This window comes from Callorhinus ursinus, unplaced genomic scaffold (genome assembly GCF_003265705.2).
Source record: "Callorhinus ursinus isolate GAN/ISIS: 27379988/994484 unplaced genomic scaffold, GSC_fseal_2.0 scaffold3, whole genome shotgun sequence".
In the NCBI taxonomy this organism is placed as follows: domain Eukaryota; kingdom Metazoa; phylum Chordata; class Mammalia; order Carnivora; family Otariidae; genus Callorhinus; species Callorhinus ursinus.
In genome coordinates, this window is record NW_027397065.1 from 36,308,627 (window position 1) to 36,330,079 (window position 21,453).

Genomic DNA, 21,453 nt, shown 5'->3' on the forward strand with positions numbered 1-21,453 from the left:
ATACATTTACAGCAACCCTTGACAAGCGATAACAAACTTCCTCATGGATATTGGATATGAAGAGAACGCCAACTGTTAGTGCTTGAGAAAAATAACCTCCTCCCCAAAGAAATCAAAATACCGAAAGAAAAATAAGTTTTGGTGAAAGTAGCAGGGAGAATTATATCTGTGGAATTGGGTAATAACATATATCAGTTCACCTATGCTCTGAAACACAAAAAGACAAATGTATAACTCAAAATTAACACCACATCTGAGGAGGAAAGAAATTATATATTACACAGGATAGGGGAGGTTCGAATAGACTTTAATCAATATAGCATTTGTTCAAAGAGAATCTAACTGAGAAGCTCAATGTGTAAAACAGTAGAAATTCGAGCAGTTTAAAAGCCACAGATAATTTTGAGTTCCTCAGGACAGGGATTCATAATGGTCTCCAGAATACCCGTTACAGAGCCAAAGGTTTGCTGTTATGTTACATTTATCAAAACCTACCATTGTGGGGCTCCAAAGCAACCACCAAATTGTCAAGGAATTCAGCATCCAGGACAAAAGAGACTCTTCTGTCATTCCCACAGGATTCTGCTATGGGTCGATAAAAGGATTGTTCTCTTAAACTAAACTCTAAAGGAGAGATGATGCCAGCAAGCTTTGCTTCCAGTTTTACCAACCTTAGTGATCGACACGCAACAGTCCAAGAATGTAAGGCAGTTCAGAGAAAGTCAGTGGGGTCAGCTCTACCTACCTTGTCTCGGAAACTCATCTGACTCCCGGTGAACGAGGTCTGTGACTCGGTTTCCATAGTGCATCCTGCTGTCATGGTCATAGGCCTTCAGAGTCTCGCTGGAGCTATAGGACTTTTGCGTGGGCACGCGGCAGTCTTCACTGTCCAGGGAGGAACTCGTGTAGCGGCACTCTTTGCCACACCGCCCCCTGGTCAGAGAGCGGTGTCGCCTGTCCTTCACATCCATTATTCCGGGTTCGACAGAAAGTCGACACTTTCAGAAAAGTGAGGCCTGAGTTTTGGCACTTGTCACTTTGCCACCTAAAAACATCAAAGGAAAAGAACAAGACTGTGATGATAAGAAATGCTGCCTTCAGTTCTGACTCATGCTCTGACTCAGATAAAAACATATAAAGGGAATTTAGTCAGTAGTGTACAATCTCTTTTCTAAATGTTTAATACATACTTAAACAATCAGCCTAAATAGAACAACTGGATACAGTAAATTAAATCTTTTGCTGGTTAATAGATTTTGAGGAAAAAATAGTATTAAAATAACTCATGTTTTGATTTTCCTATATGTACACAGATGACATAAGTCTGTCACTAATGCAAGATTTTACTGTGAAGTGGCTCAAAGCAAAACTGATTTTACCCATCTTTACTTGCACTCTCTTTTTGCTATAGAGAGGCTGTGGTAAAGCAAATATCAAAATTAAATAAATAAAAAGAAAAAAGTGCATGGAGGCATACATATATGCTACTGAAGCTCTGCAATGGTACCAAGTCATATCTGACTAATATAAAATTGCCTAGCTGGGTCGCAAGAATAGTAATATAAGCCATTCTTGACATGCAAACAATCCTCCTCTGATTTTTTTTTTAAAGATTTTATTTATTTGAGAGGGAAAATGAGAATGAGAGGGAGAGAGAGAAAGAGAACGAGTTGGGGAGAGGCAAAGGGAGAGGGAGAAGCAGACTTCCCGCTGATCAGGGAGCCCAATATGGGGCTCAATCCCAGCACCATGAGATCATGACCTGAGCCAAGGCAGACGCTTAACTGAATGAGCCACCCAGGCGCCCGGCTCCTCTGATTTTTTTAATGAACCTTCAGCAAACTCCTAATCAGTTTTCTTTCCTTTGCAAATTTGTGTCTTGAACACACTAGGCCACTCCCTTCCCTAGTCATCTACCAATAGGAGATACTGCTCACAAGAGGTCTAACTGGCACAACCACCTGATCATCAACCTAAGCCTGCTGGGCTTCATTGCTGGGCTAGCTACTGCTGAAAAGAAAAATGGGGAAGAGCAAATGAATGCAAGAGGTACACTGATGGGAAGGAATCTCTTTAACATATGAACTGGCAACCAGAGAGCCCCTCAGTCTGTCACTTGACACCCTGAGCCTGAAAGTGTATGCCAAACATCACTCAGAAAACACTAGCCTTCTGCCTAGCAAATACAACAAAATTGCTTAGATGCTTCCAGGTTTCAAATGATAGGCTCTTACTGATTTCATTGGCCATGCAAAATAGCATGGACCATAGGGCCAGGGCCTGGACAGAATGGACAAATATGAAATTTAATTGAAATGGAAAATACGACCCAGAGCCAGCGTAATGATTTTTCTCCAGGCTACTGTTGCTCACTGCCTCCTCAATATGTCAGAAAATATTTGGTGAGCAGATCTGTAGTTTTGAACTCCTCTGCTCTTCTTTGGCTATTTACCACACTGTAATGCGATGCCTATTCATAACAAAGAACTAGCCTGTATGAAAAGCTATGTGCATGGCATCTGTCTCAAGATGGCAGAAGCCAAGTTATCCTTCCCTTGTCTTTTTACACTAAGCGTCCCTTTTGGATCTCATGAATCCTCCTGATCTATATTATTTGTATACTTTATCAAATACTGCTTATAATCATGGACAGTTTTGTTTGAAAACTGACAATTAAAAAGAGGGTACACCTGTTGTGAACCAAGCACAGTGGTATTGCTGCCACGATCACTCACAAAAGAGCTAATCTTTAGTTTCCTAGATCATACAATTCCTGACTCAGGAGGCTGAGAAGCATCTTTGTGAGTTACAAGTCAAGACCCCAGGACCTGCTTGAAGGACACAAATACTCAATAATGGCATGGAAGTTTTTGTGGCTATATAGCTGATCCAAGTATCTTAACACTACTGCAATTTCTAGATGCCAAAAATCACCTTCCTTAGTTTACAACATGTGATCTCAGCATTTTGGAATTCATATTACAGGCTGGTTAGGGGCTTGACCACTGAAGTCTTGATTGGATGCCAACCTTACCATGGCCACTGACTAGCCAGAGCTTTTGTAAAATTAGTCCTGGACTTTCAAATTTAATTTCTCAACCAGTGAATATGGAACATAACAGAATCTATTTCATAAAGTTTTTATAAAAATTAAAACACGGTGGTAAAGCTCCTAATATGTTGTCTAAAACATGGTAGAGACTATAAGAAATAGGTTTTTTTCCTCTAAAATAACTGAAAATTTTTTTCTTAGCTAAGTAGTTACAGATATGCATAAGACAGAGGGTGGTAACAATAATATAAATCCCTGGAATTCAAAATTCTAATTATAAATATCAATATTGAACTACACACAGATAAAGGGAGACCTTCAGCCCCTATTAAAGGTATATAAGATTGTGTATGCACCAACACTGAAGAATCACAGTGTTTCTTTGGGAAGTTGGGTGTTTTGAGTGAATTTTATAATTTTTCTCTCTCCTGATTCACCGTAAGTTTTTACTTTTTAATGTCTTTAGTGTTCCTGACTCATGAAATCCTATCTCCTTTAATTTGTATCGTGCTTTAGAAAGCGGGCTGACTTTCTGTGTGTGGGTATGTGATTTTATTTCACATATTTAAAAAAAATCATGTTCTAAGTGGGGGCCTAAAGGCTTATTACCTATTCATAAAGTACAAGAACTATAGTGGGTGGACATTTTGACGTCTAATTTGGTTGTCCAGTGATCTTTTCTTGCTAAATTCCTCTTTTTTGTCTATTCCCTTGATAGTTAAGTTTGTCAGCAATGCCATCTCTGGACAGATGATAGACGTTTACATATAATGAGGTAAAAAATATGACAAATCTTAGTCAGAGAAAGCTAATTTTTTAAGGAACTGAGCAGAGTACACAGATTGTTGGCCAAAAGATGTTCTGATCCTAGCCTGCCTGTTATTTAAAAATTAATTTTCAAGATTAAAAAAGATAAAATAGGAGAATTTATATTACAATCTGGATCTCCAGCTTATCATGAAAATCTGGGCAGTCTGGAAATTTCCACTTCCAGAAAGATGTAATAAACGTACTTCACTTATTCCTCCCACTAGGTACAACTAAAACCCCTGGATATTATATATAAAACAAATATAAGAAAAATACGATAGGTGGAAAGAGAAGGCAGACCAACTAGGGCCTTTAGAACCCAAGCAACAATACTGTGGCAAATTCCTGAGATTTCTTTTTGCCCTATATATCTCAGACTTGGAGCTAAAGACACTGGCAACCCAGAAATATCAATAGGCACAGACAACAAAAGCCCCAACAAAAGCAGGCTTCCCCTAGCCAAAGGACAAAGAGGCAGTATAACAAGAAAGAAAATGTTTAGATAGTAACAACTTCCCTCTAGCCAAACAACATGGAAAAACCTGTAGTCCCAGTCCCACCTTCACCAGCAAAAGCCAAGTGGGGAGCCTAGATTTCCAAGCTGCTGAGGTGACAAGGCCTCCCAATCTCATAGAGTGGTTTCATACAAGGCTAAGAAGGGAGCCAGGATTTTCATCCCTTCCAGAAAATAATGAGGCCATCCTCTTCTCATAGGGAGCCTGGCCTTCCATTCCCATGGAGTAGTAGTAAGATGTCACTCTCCTCCCCTGGAGTGGTATAGGAGGAGGCCTAGTGGGGAGTTAGGACTTTCACTATCTCCAGTGGTAACCAGTCCTTCTGCCTCTTGTTGGTAGTTTGTCGGGGTCACTGGATATTGGTGTCAGTGGGAGTAATGACAGGTAATGAGGCACTCCTATCCCAACCACCAAGGGAAATATCAGTGGAGGCCTAGTGGGGAGCCAGAACTCCCCCACCTCCTCTCTACCCACCAGCTTCTAATAGGGGGATCCCTGCCTTAGGGTATCGGCAGAGACTGAGTGGGGAACCAAGACTTTTATTCCAATCTAGCAGGAATGAGGTGGGATTTCTCTTCTGACAGAGCAGTGTCAGAGGAAACCAATTAAAACAGAAAACTTAAGTAAGATGTAGAATCTCATAACATAATACCCAAAATGTCTTGATTTCAACAACAACAACAACAAAACAACCTGTCATACCAAGAACTAGGAAGATCTCAAACCGAAGGGAAAAAACAAAAAACAAAAACAAAAACAAAAAAACCAATCAGTAGATGACAACACTTAGAAGACAAGATGTTGGAATTATCTGACATAGACTTTAAAACAGCCATCATAAAAATCCTCAATGAGCAATTATGGTCACACTTAAAACAAATGAAAAACTAGAGACTCATAAAAAAGGTAAGAAGTCTCAGCAAATGAATAAAAAGATATAAAGAGGACTCTGATGGAAGTTTTTCGAACTGAAAAATGAAATAACTAAAGTGAAAAACTCAATAGATGGGCTCAAGAGCAGAATGGAAGGATTAAAGAATAAGGGAGCTTGAAAATTAAATAGAAATTACTCAAACTATACAACAGATTAAAAAAAAATAGCCTAGGAAAAAAATGCAAAGAGCTTCAGGGACCTGTAGAATGGTAACAAAAGACCTATGGTTGTCAGAGTCTCAGAATGAAAGGAGAAAGAGAGAGGGGTGAGAAGCAGCTGAATGCATCCAAATTTGCAAAAGACATAAAGCTGAACAAACACCAAGTGGGATAAATCCAGATTTATCCATATCAGGACATACAGTCAAACTTCTGAAAAGTTAAGACAAAGAAAATTTTGCAAGCAGTGGAAGAAAAATAATATCTTACCTACAGAGGAAAACAATTTAAATGAAAATGGATTTCTCATCAGAAACCATGAAAGTCAGAAAGAAATTGCACATTTTTTTCCAAATGCTGAAAAAAAAAGAAGTTTCAATCCAGAATCTAACAACCAGTAAAAATATCCTTATAGAATGAAGGTGAAAACATGGCATCTCAGAGGAAGAAAAAACTAAGATAATTTATCAGTACAGTACTAGCACAAAAATAGACACATAGGGGGGGTGCCTGGGTGGCTCAATCAGTTAAGCATCTGGCTCTTGATTTTGGCTCAGATCATGATCTCAGGGTCATGAGATAGAGCCCCACATTAGACTCCAGAGTGGGCGTGGAGTCTGCTTAAGATTCTTTCTCTCCCTCTTCCTCTGCCTCTCCCCCTGCTCTCTCTTGCACGCTCTCGCTTTAAAAAAAAAAAAAAAAAGTTTCTTAAGTTAAAAAAATAGACACATAGATCAATAAAACAGAATAGAAAGCCCAGAAATAAACCAACACATTTCCAGAGAAGGAAATTATAGAGTGATATAAGGATAAATCCTCCAAGAAGAAATAGCAACTTTAAATAGGTATGCACCAAAAAACACCTGCAAATATGTGAAATAAAAAATGGGGATAGAACTAAAAAAAAATAAAATAAACAAATCCACAATTACAGTTGGAGATTTCAACACTGGAATCCCACTGACTGATAATGCAACTAGATAGAAAATAAAGAAGGATATAGAAGAATCCCCAAAACACCATCGATCAACAGGGTCTATTCAAAATTTATAGAATATCCCTCCCAACAACAGCAAATTATATACTCTTTTTAGGTATCTATGGAACATATATCAAGAGGGAACACACCTTGTGCCATAAAACAAAAATTAAAAATTTTAAAAGAATTGATATCATACAGAGTATGTTCTCTTAGCATATTGGAATCAAACCTGAATCAATAACAGAAAGATAAGAAGAAAATCTCTAAATACTTGAAAACTAAACAACACTTTCCTAAAAAATTCATGAGTAAAAGAAGGATCTCAAGTGAGATCAAAAGATACATTAAAATGAAGGAAAATGAAAATATAAGATATTAAAATTTGTGAGAAACTGCATAAGCAGTGCTGAGAGGGAAATTTACAGAACTAAAAACATCCACTGGAAAATAGGAAAAGCCTCAAATCAATAATCTAAGCTTCCATGTCAAGAATCTAAAGAAAAGAAAATAAACTCAAAGTAAGAAGGAAGGAAATAAAAAAGGACCAAATTTAATGGAACTGAAAACAGAAAAAACAATACAGAAAAGCAATGAAACAGGTTTTATCTTTGAAAATATCAATAAAATTGACAAACTTCTTGCAAGCTTGACAAAGGAAAAAAAAAAGAAGGCACACATTACCAATATCAGGAATGAAATGGTAGATCACTAGGGACCCTGATGGCATGAACAAGACTGTTAAAGAATACCACAAAGAAATCTACAAAAATAAATTTGACAACTAAGATGAAATGGATCAACTTCTCAAACAGCTGAGTATCACAACTCACCCAATATGAAATAGATCATTTGAATAACCCTGTAACTATTAAAGAGATTTAATTTGTAATTTTAAAATTCACACACACACACAACATCTCCAGGCCCAGATGATTTCACTGGAGTATCCTATAGAATGTTTAAAGAAGAATTAATGCCAGTTCTACAAAATCTCTCCCAGAAAATAAAGAGGAAGGAACATTTGACAATTCATTTCATGAAGCTACTGTTATCCTGTTAGCCAAACCAGACAAAGTCAAGACCAAAAAACAAAAACAACTAAATAAACACAAATGAACCTGAAGACCAGTATTTCCCCATTAATACAGATGCAAATATCCTTACATTAGCAAATAAAATTCAGCAATATATAAAAATATTATATACCATAACAAAATAGGGTTTATTCTGGGGGTGCAAGGATGGCTCAGCATTCTAAAATCAGTCAATGTAATCTACCATATTAACAGGCTAAAGAAGAAAAATCACACAATAATATCAATGTAGAAAAAAACATTTGGCAAAAACCCACAACTACTCATGATAAAAACTCTCAGAAAAGTAGGGATAGAGAAAATTTCTTCAATTTGGTAATGGCTTAACAACATAAAAACTACAGCTAATATTACACTAATGGTAATGAATGAGAACAAGGCAAGGATGTCTGCTGTCCTCACTCTTATTCAAAACTGGAACCTCTAGCCAGTGCAATGACATAGGAAAGGGAAATTAAAGAGCAGAAAGAAGACATAAAACTGTCCCTGCTTATAGATGGCATGGTTTTGTTTTCTATGCAGAAAATCCCCAAAAAACTTCTAGAATAAATAAACTTAATGAGGTCATAGGATACAAGATAAACATTCAGAAAGAAAAATGAATTACACGTGTTGTGATGAGCACTGGGTGTTATATGCAACTAATGAATCCTTGAACACTACATCAAAAACTAATGATGTATTATATGTTGTTTAATTGAACGTAATAAAAAAAATGAACTGCATTTCAGTATACTAGCAATGAACACATGGACACCAGAATGCAAAATACAATACTATTTACAATATTTCTTTCAAAAAGAGAGTAATACTTAGATATAAGTCTAACAACACATGTACAAAAACTCTATGGTGAAAATGGCACAACACTGATGAAAGAAATCAAAGACCTAAATAAATGGAGAGACATATTATGTTCATGGATTGGAAGAATCAATATAGCAAAAAAAAAAAAAATCAATTCTCCCCAAATTTACATATAAATTGAATGAAGTTCCTATCAAATCCCAGCAAAAATTTTTATATAGACAAGATTATTCTAAAGTTTATATAGGAAGGCAGAGGAACTAGAACAGCTAAAAGGTTTTTTTGTTATTTTTTTTTTAATAAGAAGAAAGTAGGAGGAATCAGTCTACCCAAATTTAAGACTTCTATAGCTGCAGTAATCAATCCTGTGTGTTACTGGCAGAGGAACAAACACATAAATTAAAGAGAATACCATAGAGAACTTGGGTACACACCCACTGATAATATGCTCAACTGATTTCTTTTTAAAAATGCAAAAGCAATTCAACAGAGGGAAGGTAGCATTTTCAACAAATGGTGCTGAAATAGTTGGACATCAGTAAGCAAAACAAACAAACAGACAAACAACAAATAAATAAAAAAGAAAATTGACTTTTTTCCCTACTAATAAAAAATTACTAAAAATGGATTTGGTGACTTAAATATAAAGCCTACACCTTTTAGAAAAGGTTTAGGAAAAAACCATAAAACTTGGAGAGTAGAAAGGAGGAAATCTTTAGATTTGACACCAAATGCATTATCTATAAAATGAAAAATTAATAAATTGAACTTCATCAAAATTAAACTTGCTCTGGGGGCGCCTGGGTGGCTCAGTCATTAAGCGTCTGCCTTTGGCTCAGGCCACGATCCCAGAGTCCTGGGATTGAGCCCCGCATCAGGCTCCTTGCTCCGTGGGAAGCCTGCTTCTTCCTCTCCCACTCCCCCCTACTTGTGTTCCATCTCTCGCTGTCTCTCTTTCTGTCAAATAAATAAATAAGATCTTTAAAAAACAAAACAAAACAAAACAAAATTAAACTTACTCTGAAAAAGATCCTGTTAAGAGCATGAAAAGATAATGTACAGACTAAGAGAACCTACTCACAAACCATATATCTGATAAAGGATAAGTATTGAGAATATGTAATTATTTCTCAAAATTAAACTATTAAAAAATCAAACAATCCAATTAGAAAATTGGCAAAAGACAAGAAATGACATTTCACTAAATAGGACATATGAATGATAAATAAACACATTCAACATCATTAGCCATTAGAGAAATGCAAATTAAAATCACAATGAGATATTACTACAGACTTGTCAGAACAGTTAAAAAATTAAAAAAAAAAAAGAAAAAGTAAAATAGTGACAAGATGACTTACTGACAAGGATGTGGAAAAACTGGATCACTCATGCACTGCTGCCCTGATATAAAATGGCAAAGTCACTCTGGAAACCAGTTTAGCAATTCGTCTATTTTTCTATTTTGTCTGTCCCCTGTCCCCCTACCCACCTCTCCTCTGGTAACCATGAGTTTGTTCTTTATGACTTGTTTCTGTTTTGTTTGTTTTGTTTTTTAGATTCCACATATAGTGAAGTCATATGGCATTGTCTTTCTCTGTCTGACCTATTTCACTTAGTATAATACCCTCTAGGTTCTTCCATGTTGTTGCAAATGGCTTAGTAATGTTCCAATGTGTATGTACATCACATCTTCATCCATTCACCAACTGATGGACATTTAGTTTGCTTCCATATCTTGGCTATTGTATACGATGCTGTGATGAACAAAGGGGTGCATGGGTCTTTTTGAATTAGTGTTTTCATTCTGGGGAGGGGATAAATATCTAGAAGTGGAACTGCCAGATTGTATGGTAATTCTATTTTTGTAATTTTTTGAGGATACTTCATACTGTTTTCCATAGTAGATGCACTGATACACATTCCCTCCAACAGTGCATGGGCGTTCTCTTTTCTCCATGTCCTTGCCAACACTTGTTAATTCTTGTCTTTTTGATTAGTCATTCTCATCAGTGTGAGATGATACCTGATCTTGGGGTTTTGTTTGTTTGTTTGTGTTTGTGTTTTTTTTAGAGAGAGAGAGAGGGCATGCAAGGGAGGGGAGGGAGGGGCAGAGGGAGAAAGAGAATCTCAGTGCAGAGCCTGATGAGGGACTCAATCTCATGACCCTGAGATCATGATCTAAGCTGAAATCAAGAGTCAGACATTTAACCCACTGAGCCACCCAGGCACCCCTGATTGTGGTTTGATTTGCATTTCTCTGATGGTTAGTGATGTTGAGTATTTTTTCACTTGCCTATATGTCTTCTTTGGAAAAATATGGTTTTTTAAAAAACACTGAATGTGCAACTTCCATAGAACCCAGCAACTGCCCTGCTGGGCATTTATCACAGAGAAATAAAAATCTGTGTTCACACAAAAACCTGTACACAAATGTTTATGGAAGAATGTTTATTCATAACAGTCTCAAACTGGAAATGACCCAGATGTCCTTCAATGGGAGACTGGTTAAACAAACTCTAGTATACCCATGATATGAAATACTGCTCTCTAATAAAAAGGAATGGACTAATGATATACAAAAAAAAAACAGGGTGAATCTCCAGAGAATAATGCTGAGTGAAAAAGCCAATCCCAAAGGTTACTTGGGATATTATAACAGCTTTGAAATGACAAAATTAGAGAAATGAGAAGAGATTAATGGTTTTCAGGATTAAAGAGGGTATTGAGGGTGTGAGGGAAGTGAGTATGGCTATAAATGGACAACACCAGGAATCGTGTGGTGATGGAAATATTCTGTATCTTGGCTTTATCAATGTCAATATCCTGGTTGTGATACTGTACTACACTTTGGAAGATGTTGTTATTGTTGGAAATTGACTAAAGGGTACTATGGGATGTCTCTGTACTACTTCAAATTGCACCTGATTCTCAGTTACATTGAAGTAAAAAGCCTAATTTCTTAAATTTTAATCAGGCAATCCAGAAAACTTGGGCTCAAAGTCCATCATGAAAACAAATACCTAATCTGTGAGATTACTCATTGTTAGTATTATTAGCATTATTATTACCATTATTATTATCATTTTACTATCCTTTTAATGTTATCACCAGTCCACTTCCCTTATTTGAACTCCCTTCCTGGAAAATGCAGGTCATTATGTTCATGACTTTTAGTATAAAGAAAAAAGAAACATTGTTGTAGCCACTGGGAAGGATCACAAAGAGCCAGTTACACTGTGAGAAGAAGCATTTGCCAACATATTTTTCTTAAGACAATTCTAAAGTAATAGAATATCGGTTTTAATCCAAATCTGGCTAAATACCCATCCTTTATCTAATAAAGTGCACATATTTCCTATTATGGACAAGCACTCTTTGCATAGTCGTCCTTGAAAGTGAAGGTCAACAATTCACGTGGGGAAATGCAAGTTTAGAGACTGATTTTAAAAAGTAATTAAAATTGCCTTGAAGCAGTAGAAAAGATGGTAACCAAAATTATAAATCTTTTCCCCAAGCCTCTGCTTTTTCCGGCACTGACAAATGGCAATCATTGGATGGCAATGCCTTTGCCAGCTCGTTACTGCTATGCTGAGGCTTTATTCTGTTACATTCCACATTTGCTCCCTTGAAGAGTGTTCACACTGCTTTTTTCATCAGTTGCCTAAGTGGGTTCCATCACTTTAGCAGAACAGACTACAGAGATCTTGCCTGCAAGCCTTAGTCTAATTAACTAATCCTATGAGCTGTAACACTGTTCACTATTAACTTTTCAGATTATCCTACTACTTAAGGAGGCTGACTTGTTAATCACTGACAGACCATTTGAGATGTGTGTGTGGATGTGTGTGTTACTGTATTTGTGAGTGCACCTGTGTATGTATGTGAATGTGTGCATGAATGATACATAGGTGAATTTTAGGGACGCCCAATGGAGAGCTACTCCTTCCCTGTTACAACTAATATTGCAGGCAGTTGATTAAACTTGCCTCACTCTCATCATCATTGATCTTTGATCACACCCTGGGCATTGTTTCACTGTGCTCCAATATGTGTGTCTCATAAATTAACTGCAGATCTTTGAGAGGTGTGGTACCAGGAAAACCAACCATTTCCAAATGTCCACATGATTTGGAACTCTGTCAATTCTGATATAGATTAATGTGACTACCTCTCTTCCTCATTTCAAATTATGATACATCACTGAATAAATTTGTCCAGTAGGGAGTGGGGAGTCAGTACATGAACATCAAATAGTCTTGTTTCCTAATTTAAGCTGGTGTCACAGATATTTTAGAAATCCAGTAAAAAGTTTCATTGCGTGAGCATGTTTGTAGTTAAAAAATACATTTTTTAAAAGCTCAATCAGAAAGCTCCTGTAGAATATCTTTCTTCCTTCCGATAACATGTTAATTGGATTGCCTACTTGTTTCTTAAATATTGCAGGAGCCATGTTTCTATGTTTAAAAAGATGTAATGGATAATGCATGACCCCTTTATCCTTAACTCTTCAGCAAGTTTTGCCCATTACAAAAAGCACAAATGCTAAGTCAACCTAAAAACAGTGCATTCACAGATTACTTTCCTGTGTATTAGAACTCCTTTATGAAAGCAGTTTATTTTAAAATCTTATTTATTTATTTATTTATTTATTTATTTATTTATTTATTTATCTATCTATTTATTTATAAAAAATCTTTAAAGCACCAAATGAAATATAATATAGAACCTCACATATAAAAGAAAGAGGCTGAGATAGTGGAGGGAGTTGGAGCCCCACTCACTTGCCTGCACCCCTACCCTGAAATAGGGCTCCCACAGACAGAGTGTGAATACTAGAGTATGTACTCAAAGATTTATACAGTCTCTGCTCCTACAAACATTTAAGAACGTCTGAACATAGATATACTCCAAAATATCTAGAGACAGAATATCCCTGTGACCTCTGGGTGGACCATAGAAAATCTGGTTTAAAATATACAAAAGTGGAAGACAGTGCCCTAGTAATTTAATGCACTAGTAAATAAGAGGTCAAAGGCAATTTGCTTTCTGTTCCCTTGTGCCATTATATTGATATGTCTGGGGATAAAAAGCCAACTCTGGTTAATGCCCAGAGCAAGAAAGGATAAGCAAATTCACAATTATATTTTGCTCTCTAGCTTCAGAGCTACATGTTGCTGCCTTTGAGAATCTGTTAGGGTCCCTGGAACCATGTGCACAGGAAATGGTGAGAGCAGTACCAAGATCTGCTCTCTATGAATTTTATAAATTGTGAAATGCAAAGATATTCTGTGTGTTAGCAGTTCCCATGAACAAAAACCACAAAGGGTTAAAAATGCACCCTTATAAGTCTAGAGATCTGCCACCATAGCACAAGCTTACATGTTTGTGTATATTCTTATATGAATAGCAATGAAAAATCCAAAGTCTATGTCAGATTGGTATTTAATCCAATTCTGTGCCTCCACCCCCACTCCGGTCCAAACTGTTTAACATTCAAGAAAGTCAGCATGGTTACACCTCCTGCTAAAATTTAAATGTGAAATGTGGAAGTTTAGTGAAGTCTTTGCCTCCTCAGCTCCACCTTCCCCACACACAGACCCCTCTGCTCTCTTCCCATTCTCCTATGTGACTCCTGAGATCAGAAGTCGAACAGATGGCTGTACCTTAGGCACTGGCTAAGTTACCGTAACCGGAAAGACAGTCCCTCCCCTCCACACCTCCCTACCATGCAGAGCTCAGGAAGGCAGCAGAGCAGACACAAGAGCCTGCAGCCTCAAAACCTAATGAAGGAAACAACTGAACACTCTCTGCTCATCCTGTTGAGCATGTCCTCTTCATACATGAGACTAAAAGCAGCACTAGATCATCAAAGGGTGTAAGGGATGTTGGACCACAGGTTTCTAGGCAAAACACCAAAGTCAAAATCATTGTCAAGTTGAACTCTTATTTAATGAATGACTACAAAGTGCTAGGCCTTGAGTTAGGCTTTTTATATAAGTTATCACAAATTATACAATCCTGCAACATAGTTTTTGTTGTTGTTGTTTTGTTTTATTTTATGTACGTTTCACAGAAGGGGAAATGGAGACTCTAAGAGGTTAAATGACTTGCTAACTCCATATACCTAATAGGTGTTCATGCTGAGATGGGGACTGAGAGCTATCTGACTCTGAGGCCTACCTTCATTACAAAAATAGTAACTCAGAGGAAAAGGCAGTCTTTAAATGTTCTGCCATGTCCCTTTTGAACATTGCACTTGTAGTTGTCTGAGAACCCAATGGAACTGCGTCATGAGAGTCACTAACTGCATCACAATCCTGATGTATCCAATAAGAAAAACATCTGGACTGCTGGGGTGATTCAATCAGTTAAGCATCCAACTCTTGATTTCAGCTCAGGTTATGATCTCAGGCTCCAGTCATGATCTCAGCATCGTGAGATCAAGCTCGGTGCTTGGTGGTAGGGCGTCTGCTTGAGATTCTCTCTCCCTCTTCTTCTGCCCCTCCTCTTGCTCACACTCTTTCTCAAATAAATACATCTTTAAAAAATAATTAAAACATCTGATCAGTTGACCAGTATATGTAAACACCTCTTATATATCATGAACAATGGAAACAAAGGAGAGAGACATCATGAGAATTCTCATGAAAGATGTGAGGGAGAGACCTCAGTTTCCACATCTGGATAATGAAAATAAGATGCCTACTTTGAAGCGTTAATGTGAAAATGTCAAACTGGCACATGTGAATCTCCTAATGATAGATGTTGAAATTGTGACAGACTTCGCCACTGTCACCATCATTCTCATCACTACCATCAATCATCAATATCTTCTAGCCATTAAAAGTTATAGTAGTTTGGGGGGGGAGGCGCCTGCATGGCTCAGTTGGTTGAATGTCCAACTCTTGGTTTCAGCTCAGGTCCTGAACTCAGGGATCTGGGATTGAGCCCCACGTTGGGCTCTGTGCTCAGCTTTAGTCTGCTTGTGATTCTCTCTCCCTCTGCCGCCCCCTCCCCCCATTGTGCGTTCACATGTGCCCTCTATCTCAAATAAATAGAATCTTTTTAAAAAATTACAGTAGCTGTTACTTAGTGATCCCCAAAGTATGTGTTAAGTACCACTATTCCAAACAGTATCTGTTAGGGTTAGCACTTTCTGGGGATGGACACACAGATACTAATATTCTCATTTAGCATTCAACCTTGGCTGCATGAAACAGGTTCACTGACACTGAAAATGTGAAATTGAGATGATGTAACCCCACCCCATTCTTTAGCAAATCAGGTGCACTTTGCCCCATATTTTAAATAGACCATATTAAGTTCATCACAGAAATGATAATACATATAAGGAGAAAATGGCACAAAAAGGATTTATTGTTTATAATGAACTTGCTCGCTGGCCAGAAGAGTAGATGCTGGTAACTGGAAACTGTGGTCTGCCAGGTGTTGGATGTAGAGATAGAGGCTTTGAGGAATTTGGGATACCTCTAAAGTACTCTGCATAATAAAGAGAGATGTGAGAAGGTCTTAGGGAGGAGGTAAGTGCAGGAACTGGACCCAGAGAAATCTAAACATCACGTGGGGAAGGATGTAAAAGAGATATATTCAGAGAGGGAGTGGAGAATGCAGCTATCCCCTGGGGACTTTCAGAGTAGAATGCTAACTGGGTGTTGTTAACCCTTTGTGCCCCACGCCCTCACCCAAAAAAGACTGGGGGGAAGGCATTCACAGCACAATCTACATTCAACATTTTTGTTATAAATTTGATAGCGTGTGTGTGTGAGAATGGAGTCAAAATTTTCTTTTATTTTACTACTATAAGAAAGCAGACAGCATTCATTAAGGGCTTACTTCAATGATGACATGGTATGAGAAATGAGGTATGAAATCCAGGAAGGGATGAGAACAAGGGCAGTATTTTATTCTGTATCTGAGATGCTCCTTGAGGGCAAAGACCTTGTCTCCGGCCAATAATCTATCTCCAGGAGCTGGAAGAGACCCACTGTTAACACCCAATAAAGCTTTGTTAAAAATAACTATGCATTTACATAGAGGTATCTGAGGAAAAGAATGGGATAAATGTTTATTATTTATTTATTTTAAAGATTTTATTTATTTATTTGACACAGAGAGAGAGACAACAAGAGAGGGAACACAAGCAGGGGGAGTGGGAGAGGGCGAAGCAGGTTTCCTGCTGAGCAGGGAGCCCAATGTGGGGCTGGATCCCAGGGCCCTGGGATCATGCCCTGAGCCGAAGGCAGATGCCCAATGACTGAGCCACCCAGGTGCCCCGGGATAAATGTTTAAAAGGGCTTAGGCTATTTTGGTCTTCCTTAGTGTTTAACTGTTCTGCACATATTTTTCAAGTCTATTGTTAATTTGCACGATTTACGTAAGAACTTTCATACAAATTTTGTGATATAGTCCCTCCTGCTTTGTCAAACAAATACAATATAAGTGTTCTCTTTCAAGACAGCCCCTACTTCCTTTAGGAAGCAAAATATAAATATTGCTTACTGCTTTGGAAATTTTAAAGTAGTACTCAAAGAATAGGAACCAGCCCCTCTTATGACAAGAAGAATCAATAGCCTACCTTTAAAACATCTTTCTGTTTTGGAAAGTATGTGTAGAGGCCTAGCATGACTATATGTCAGGAGTCAATAAACATTTTCTATAAAGATCAAGACAGTAAATTTTTTCCACATCTAGAGTCTGTCACAACTAGTCACTAGCACTGTAGCACAAAAGCAGTCACATAAAATGCTTAAATGAACGGGTGCCTGTGCTCCAATAAAACTTTATTTCCAAAAACATCCAGAGAGCCTGGTTTGACCAGCAGACCACAGTAAGACAGCCCTTGCTATAGGTAAACAGGGAGTGACCAAAAGAAAGAAGTTTGGGATTCTGGCTAATTATTAGCTTTAAACTAACCATGCTTCACCAAGGATCTCCCAGAATTCCTGACCAGAAACTTTCTGACAATATGGAAATGACATAAACAAGACATTTCTGGTGTGGCAGCAATAACTACTACAATATAACTAGAGAAAATTGCTTTTATTTAGGAGGATGCTGATTTGAAATTGATACAGTGTCTTAGGTTACAAGCCAAAGCTGGGCATCTCTTGAGATGATAGACTTGTAGTTAACTGCTCTCGTGACAATAGTTTGAAATTTGACCTTTTTGCATAATATGTGTTTAGCTCTTGCTTGACTGCTCCGGCTAATTATTACTTTGCCAATTATTTTCTGGCATGTAGATTTGCCAGCGAATATAAGAAGCACCAATGATGATATCAAAGTATTTTCCCCCTTATGTCACTCTTTCTTTTGTTTTATAGGTTTCTCTTATTCTGCATGTATGAGACAGAAGATGATAATCAATTTACCAAGTGACCAAAAATGTTGACAGTTCAAGTTTCAAGATCCAGAAGAACACAAACTCCCAAAAGAAGCTCATCTTCATTCTAGCTTGAAAAGGGTATTTATCAAGAAGTAAAGAGCAAGAATTTGGGTAATAGCTTAAGAGTTCATTTATACACACCTTTATTAAAAGCACTCTTTGTAGCCTCTGCTTACTATTATAGTTTGCTTATAAATCAATAGGTGATTTGATAGAGAAGATTAGAAAATGCAGAGCCTGATACAAAATACTGTGCAAATTTAAAAATAACTCAATAACATCAATCTCAAAATTATGTACTTGCATTCCTGCATTTCCTAGTGATCCCTCAAGGTATACTATTATATTTTTACAGCCATTAGCACTGCCATTCACCAGAAACATAATGGTGTAATCACTCAGAGGTTCAAGGAAATGAAAGTCTCTCACATTTGCCTACTACCCTCTGTTGTCTAATATAGTATCAAATGTTACAACAGTGTAAACTCTTCCATACACGCAGATAAAATCCTCTACGGGAGACAGCTGTGATGAACTGCTTAAAATATAGAGGTAGTGTCTGATTTTTGAGAGGGGAATGTTCCCTCCCAAAGCAATTACCAACATCCCGTGTGTTATAAAATGCTTGTGTTCTAGTACAACTGCCTGGAAAGTGAATCTAGCTTCTTCCAGGCTTTTGATTACAGAAATGGAGGGTCACTCTTGTGGGGGAAAGAAGAAACGCACAAAGAAGTCATCGAAACCCCTAGGAAGACATACACTTCTTCAATCCTGGAAATGGAAAAGAAGCCCATGCTTGACAAGTTAGTAATGGTCCTCAGTAGAGGTTATGAGAAACCCTAAGCAGTCAGGATTGTCAGGAACAACAGCTAAGGACCCAAAGCAAGCATGAACGTGCAAACAAAAGAAAGGCACACACCAGAACTGAATGCCAGCAGATTCTATCAAATGCCTTCCCAGATTCACCAGCAGGATGATGTGCAATTTTCTGTGGGAACTCAAATACAACTTCATAACACTTTATGGAAACAGCAGGATTTTAAAAAGAAACAGGTTGATTTGGCCGGCAGGACCAGTTGATGACAGAGAGCAGAGGCAACTCAAAATATACTGCAGGAAGAACAAAGAGAGCAACACGTGTCCTACAAAACTCAGGTGAAGTGACTGCAGATGGGATGAAACTGTCCCTACTTATAAAAGGTGAACCATGTTTCATGAGACATTCACATTTTATGATTTAGCATGACTTCCATACCAAATTATCATTCATCTATGAACTTGGATATCTGAAACCCTTTATTTATAGGAAGGAAAAGGTCCCAATGACTGTACCATGTGAGGGATTTCATATCCCCTATGTCTTCAAGCAACACAATAGCCATTTTATTCAGGTACCTGTGTCTTCATCTTACAGATGAGGAATAAAATAACAAACTTGGCTTGAGATTACATAAAAACAGTGGAGGCTGGATGTGAATCCATATATCTGGCATTAAATCCAGATTTCCCAACAAAGGGAAATAGCTTCTCTTCTGTGTATTCCACTATTGTTTCACAACAGGTTAAGTTTCTACAATGTGAAAAATGATCTCAAATTTCAAGAACTGAGAAAGTACCCTATGTACAGCTACTTCTTATTATCTAAACTTTGGAAAATTAAATTTTATCTTCAGTAAGAAGACACTTCAAAAATAAATGAATGATCTTCCAACTCTTAATCAAGGTTAAATTCCATGACCTCTCTTTCTATGTTAACCCCCTTTCCCTTATACCCAAGTGTTTTTATGTGATTTGATAAAAAATTAAATGTGAATTAAAATTCATTCCAGGGGAATTTTGCACCTCTCCTTGAGATGATTAGTGACAATTTGCAATCTCACAATCATGATAAATGATCGTTGTAATAAGGAGATGCTGAAAGGAGAGGCTCAATTGGTTCAAGTAGGAAAAGAGTCAGACATTCCATAACTGGGACTTAACTTCACTCAGTCTCTATGCCGTTTCACTTAACAAGCACTTATTATATACCTCCAAAAAAGTTGGAACTATGCCAAATGCAGTGGACAGAAAACAAGTAAGACATGGACTGTTCCAAGAATCTCACCCACTCCTCGGGAGCCAGGCCCAAGCACAGATCATTAATGTAGGTTCATTGCAATGTCAGTTCCATGAGAAAGACCATATTGACCATATTGTAAAGGTTACCCAATCCCTATATCTGCAGTTTGACTGGAACAAGAGTGACCACATCAACCAAGCTAGACCAATCAGAATAAAGTGTCTTCTCCAGGAATACAGAAATATTTGGAGGTAGAGGAGAGACTAATTAAAACAGGCTATCTTCTGGTAGTTGGACCTGTAATGTACATACTTGGAAAATGTGAGATCAGAAACCCCTACTCATTGACAGATAAGCAGATACAGAAGAAGCCAATTAGAAGAGTGAGAGAAGAATAAAGAAGGATGGATATGTCTACAAAATTGGAGATATAGGATGGAGAGTCTACACACAATTTTCCAATTCCTAGTTCTAGTATCTTCCAGGCCTGGGTATAAATCTGCCGCTGGATTCACAGAGATACCTCTATACCTTTAGAGTAAATCTCCCATTTCAGCTTAAACCACCTTGAGTTAGTTTCACATATTTGGAACCCAGAAAGTTCAATTTAAGAAGTTCATCTGAACTTACAGAAAGTAAAATTATTGATAATTTCATAACCCACCCTACATCTTCAATATGCTAGCACCCCGCTGGCAAAAGCCCTTTAAAATGGTCATCATGCCCACTCTTCCCTTTGTTTATCCATACTCTGTCTTCATCTTCTTAAGAAGTGTTTACCATTTTCCTTTGTACTTGGCTCACATAAGAGCCGTTTCAGAAAATACAATCTTGGGCTGCAAAAGCTATGGAACCCATTTACTATCTGACCCTGCACACATCTTGGGCATCTAGATGCCTAAGTACAATTTGATGATTCTAACAAGTCTGTCTGCCAGTTTCACTTGCTAAGCAAACGTTAACAACCTTAAATGATCGTGATATATATACTACTAAAGAAATAATATTCAGATGGAAAAGATATATGGACTGGGGGATATAGGAATAGGGGAAGACATATAGGTAAAAACATCTTGACTTAGTGCTTGCTTGCGTCAGTCATGAGCAAGATCCTGCAGTGTGGCAATTCCCTATCCAAGACCCCAGTGAGGGCTTGTATTCCTTTGCAGCTGCCAGGGGAATTGGAGGATGTGACACATACTCCACGGGAAAACAGCCCAGAGTTTAGGAAAAAAAAACACACACTACTCAACTGTCACATTTCCTAAATCACTCATGAATATATTTCCATATGCACTCACAGCCAGATTATTTCAAGTATGCCCCATCTCGTCTACCACATCAAGATTTACAAAAAAAAAAGGAAGCTGAGGATGTGGGTGGAGGTGGGAGAGAACATGTCCCCTGGGCCAGTAGCATGAGTTCACAAGTTTAACATTTCCATGCTAGCCCTATAGCCAAATATCAATCTTTCCATTCCTTCTGCAAAATAAATAACCATATCTAAAACATAAAAACACAGCCTCTTTATTTTCAGACCAATCCTTCCGCAAAATAAGCCTTTGGGAGAACACGAGACCTTCAATTTTGCAACTAACATAGACACTCAGGCTACCAGGAATTCTGTGTTTGA

At 37.7% G+C, this 21,453-nt stretch overlaps 1 protein-coding gene across 3 annotated transcripts in view; it reads right to left on the reverse strand.

Annotated features, from left to right (window-relative positions):
- TENM2 (teneurin transmembrane protein 2) overlaps nucleotides 1-21,453 on the reverse strand; it is a 1,506,090-nt gene that overhangs the window by 918,037 nt on the left and 566,600 nt on the right. For all 3 annotated transcript variants that reach the window (XM_073890196.1, XM_073890205.1, XM_025867075.2), the window contains one exon: nucleotides 746-1,045. In XM_073890196.1, the coding sequence (XP_073746297.1) occupies nucleotides 746-971 (226 nt within the window). In that variant the 5' untranslated portion in view covers nucleotides 972-1,045. The remainder of the gene's footprint in view (nucleotides 1-745; nucleotides 1,046-21,453) is intronic.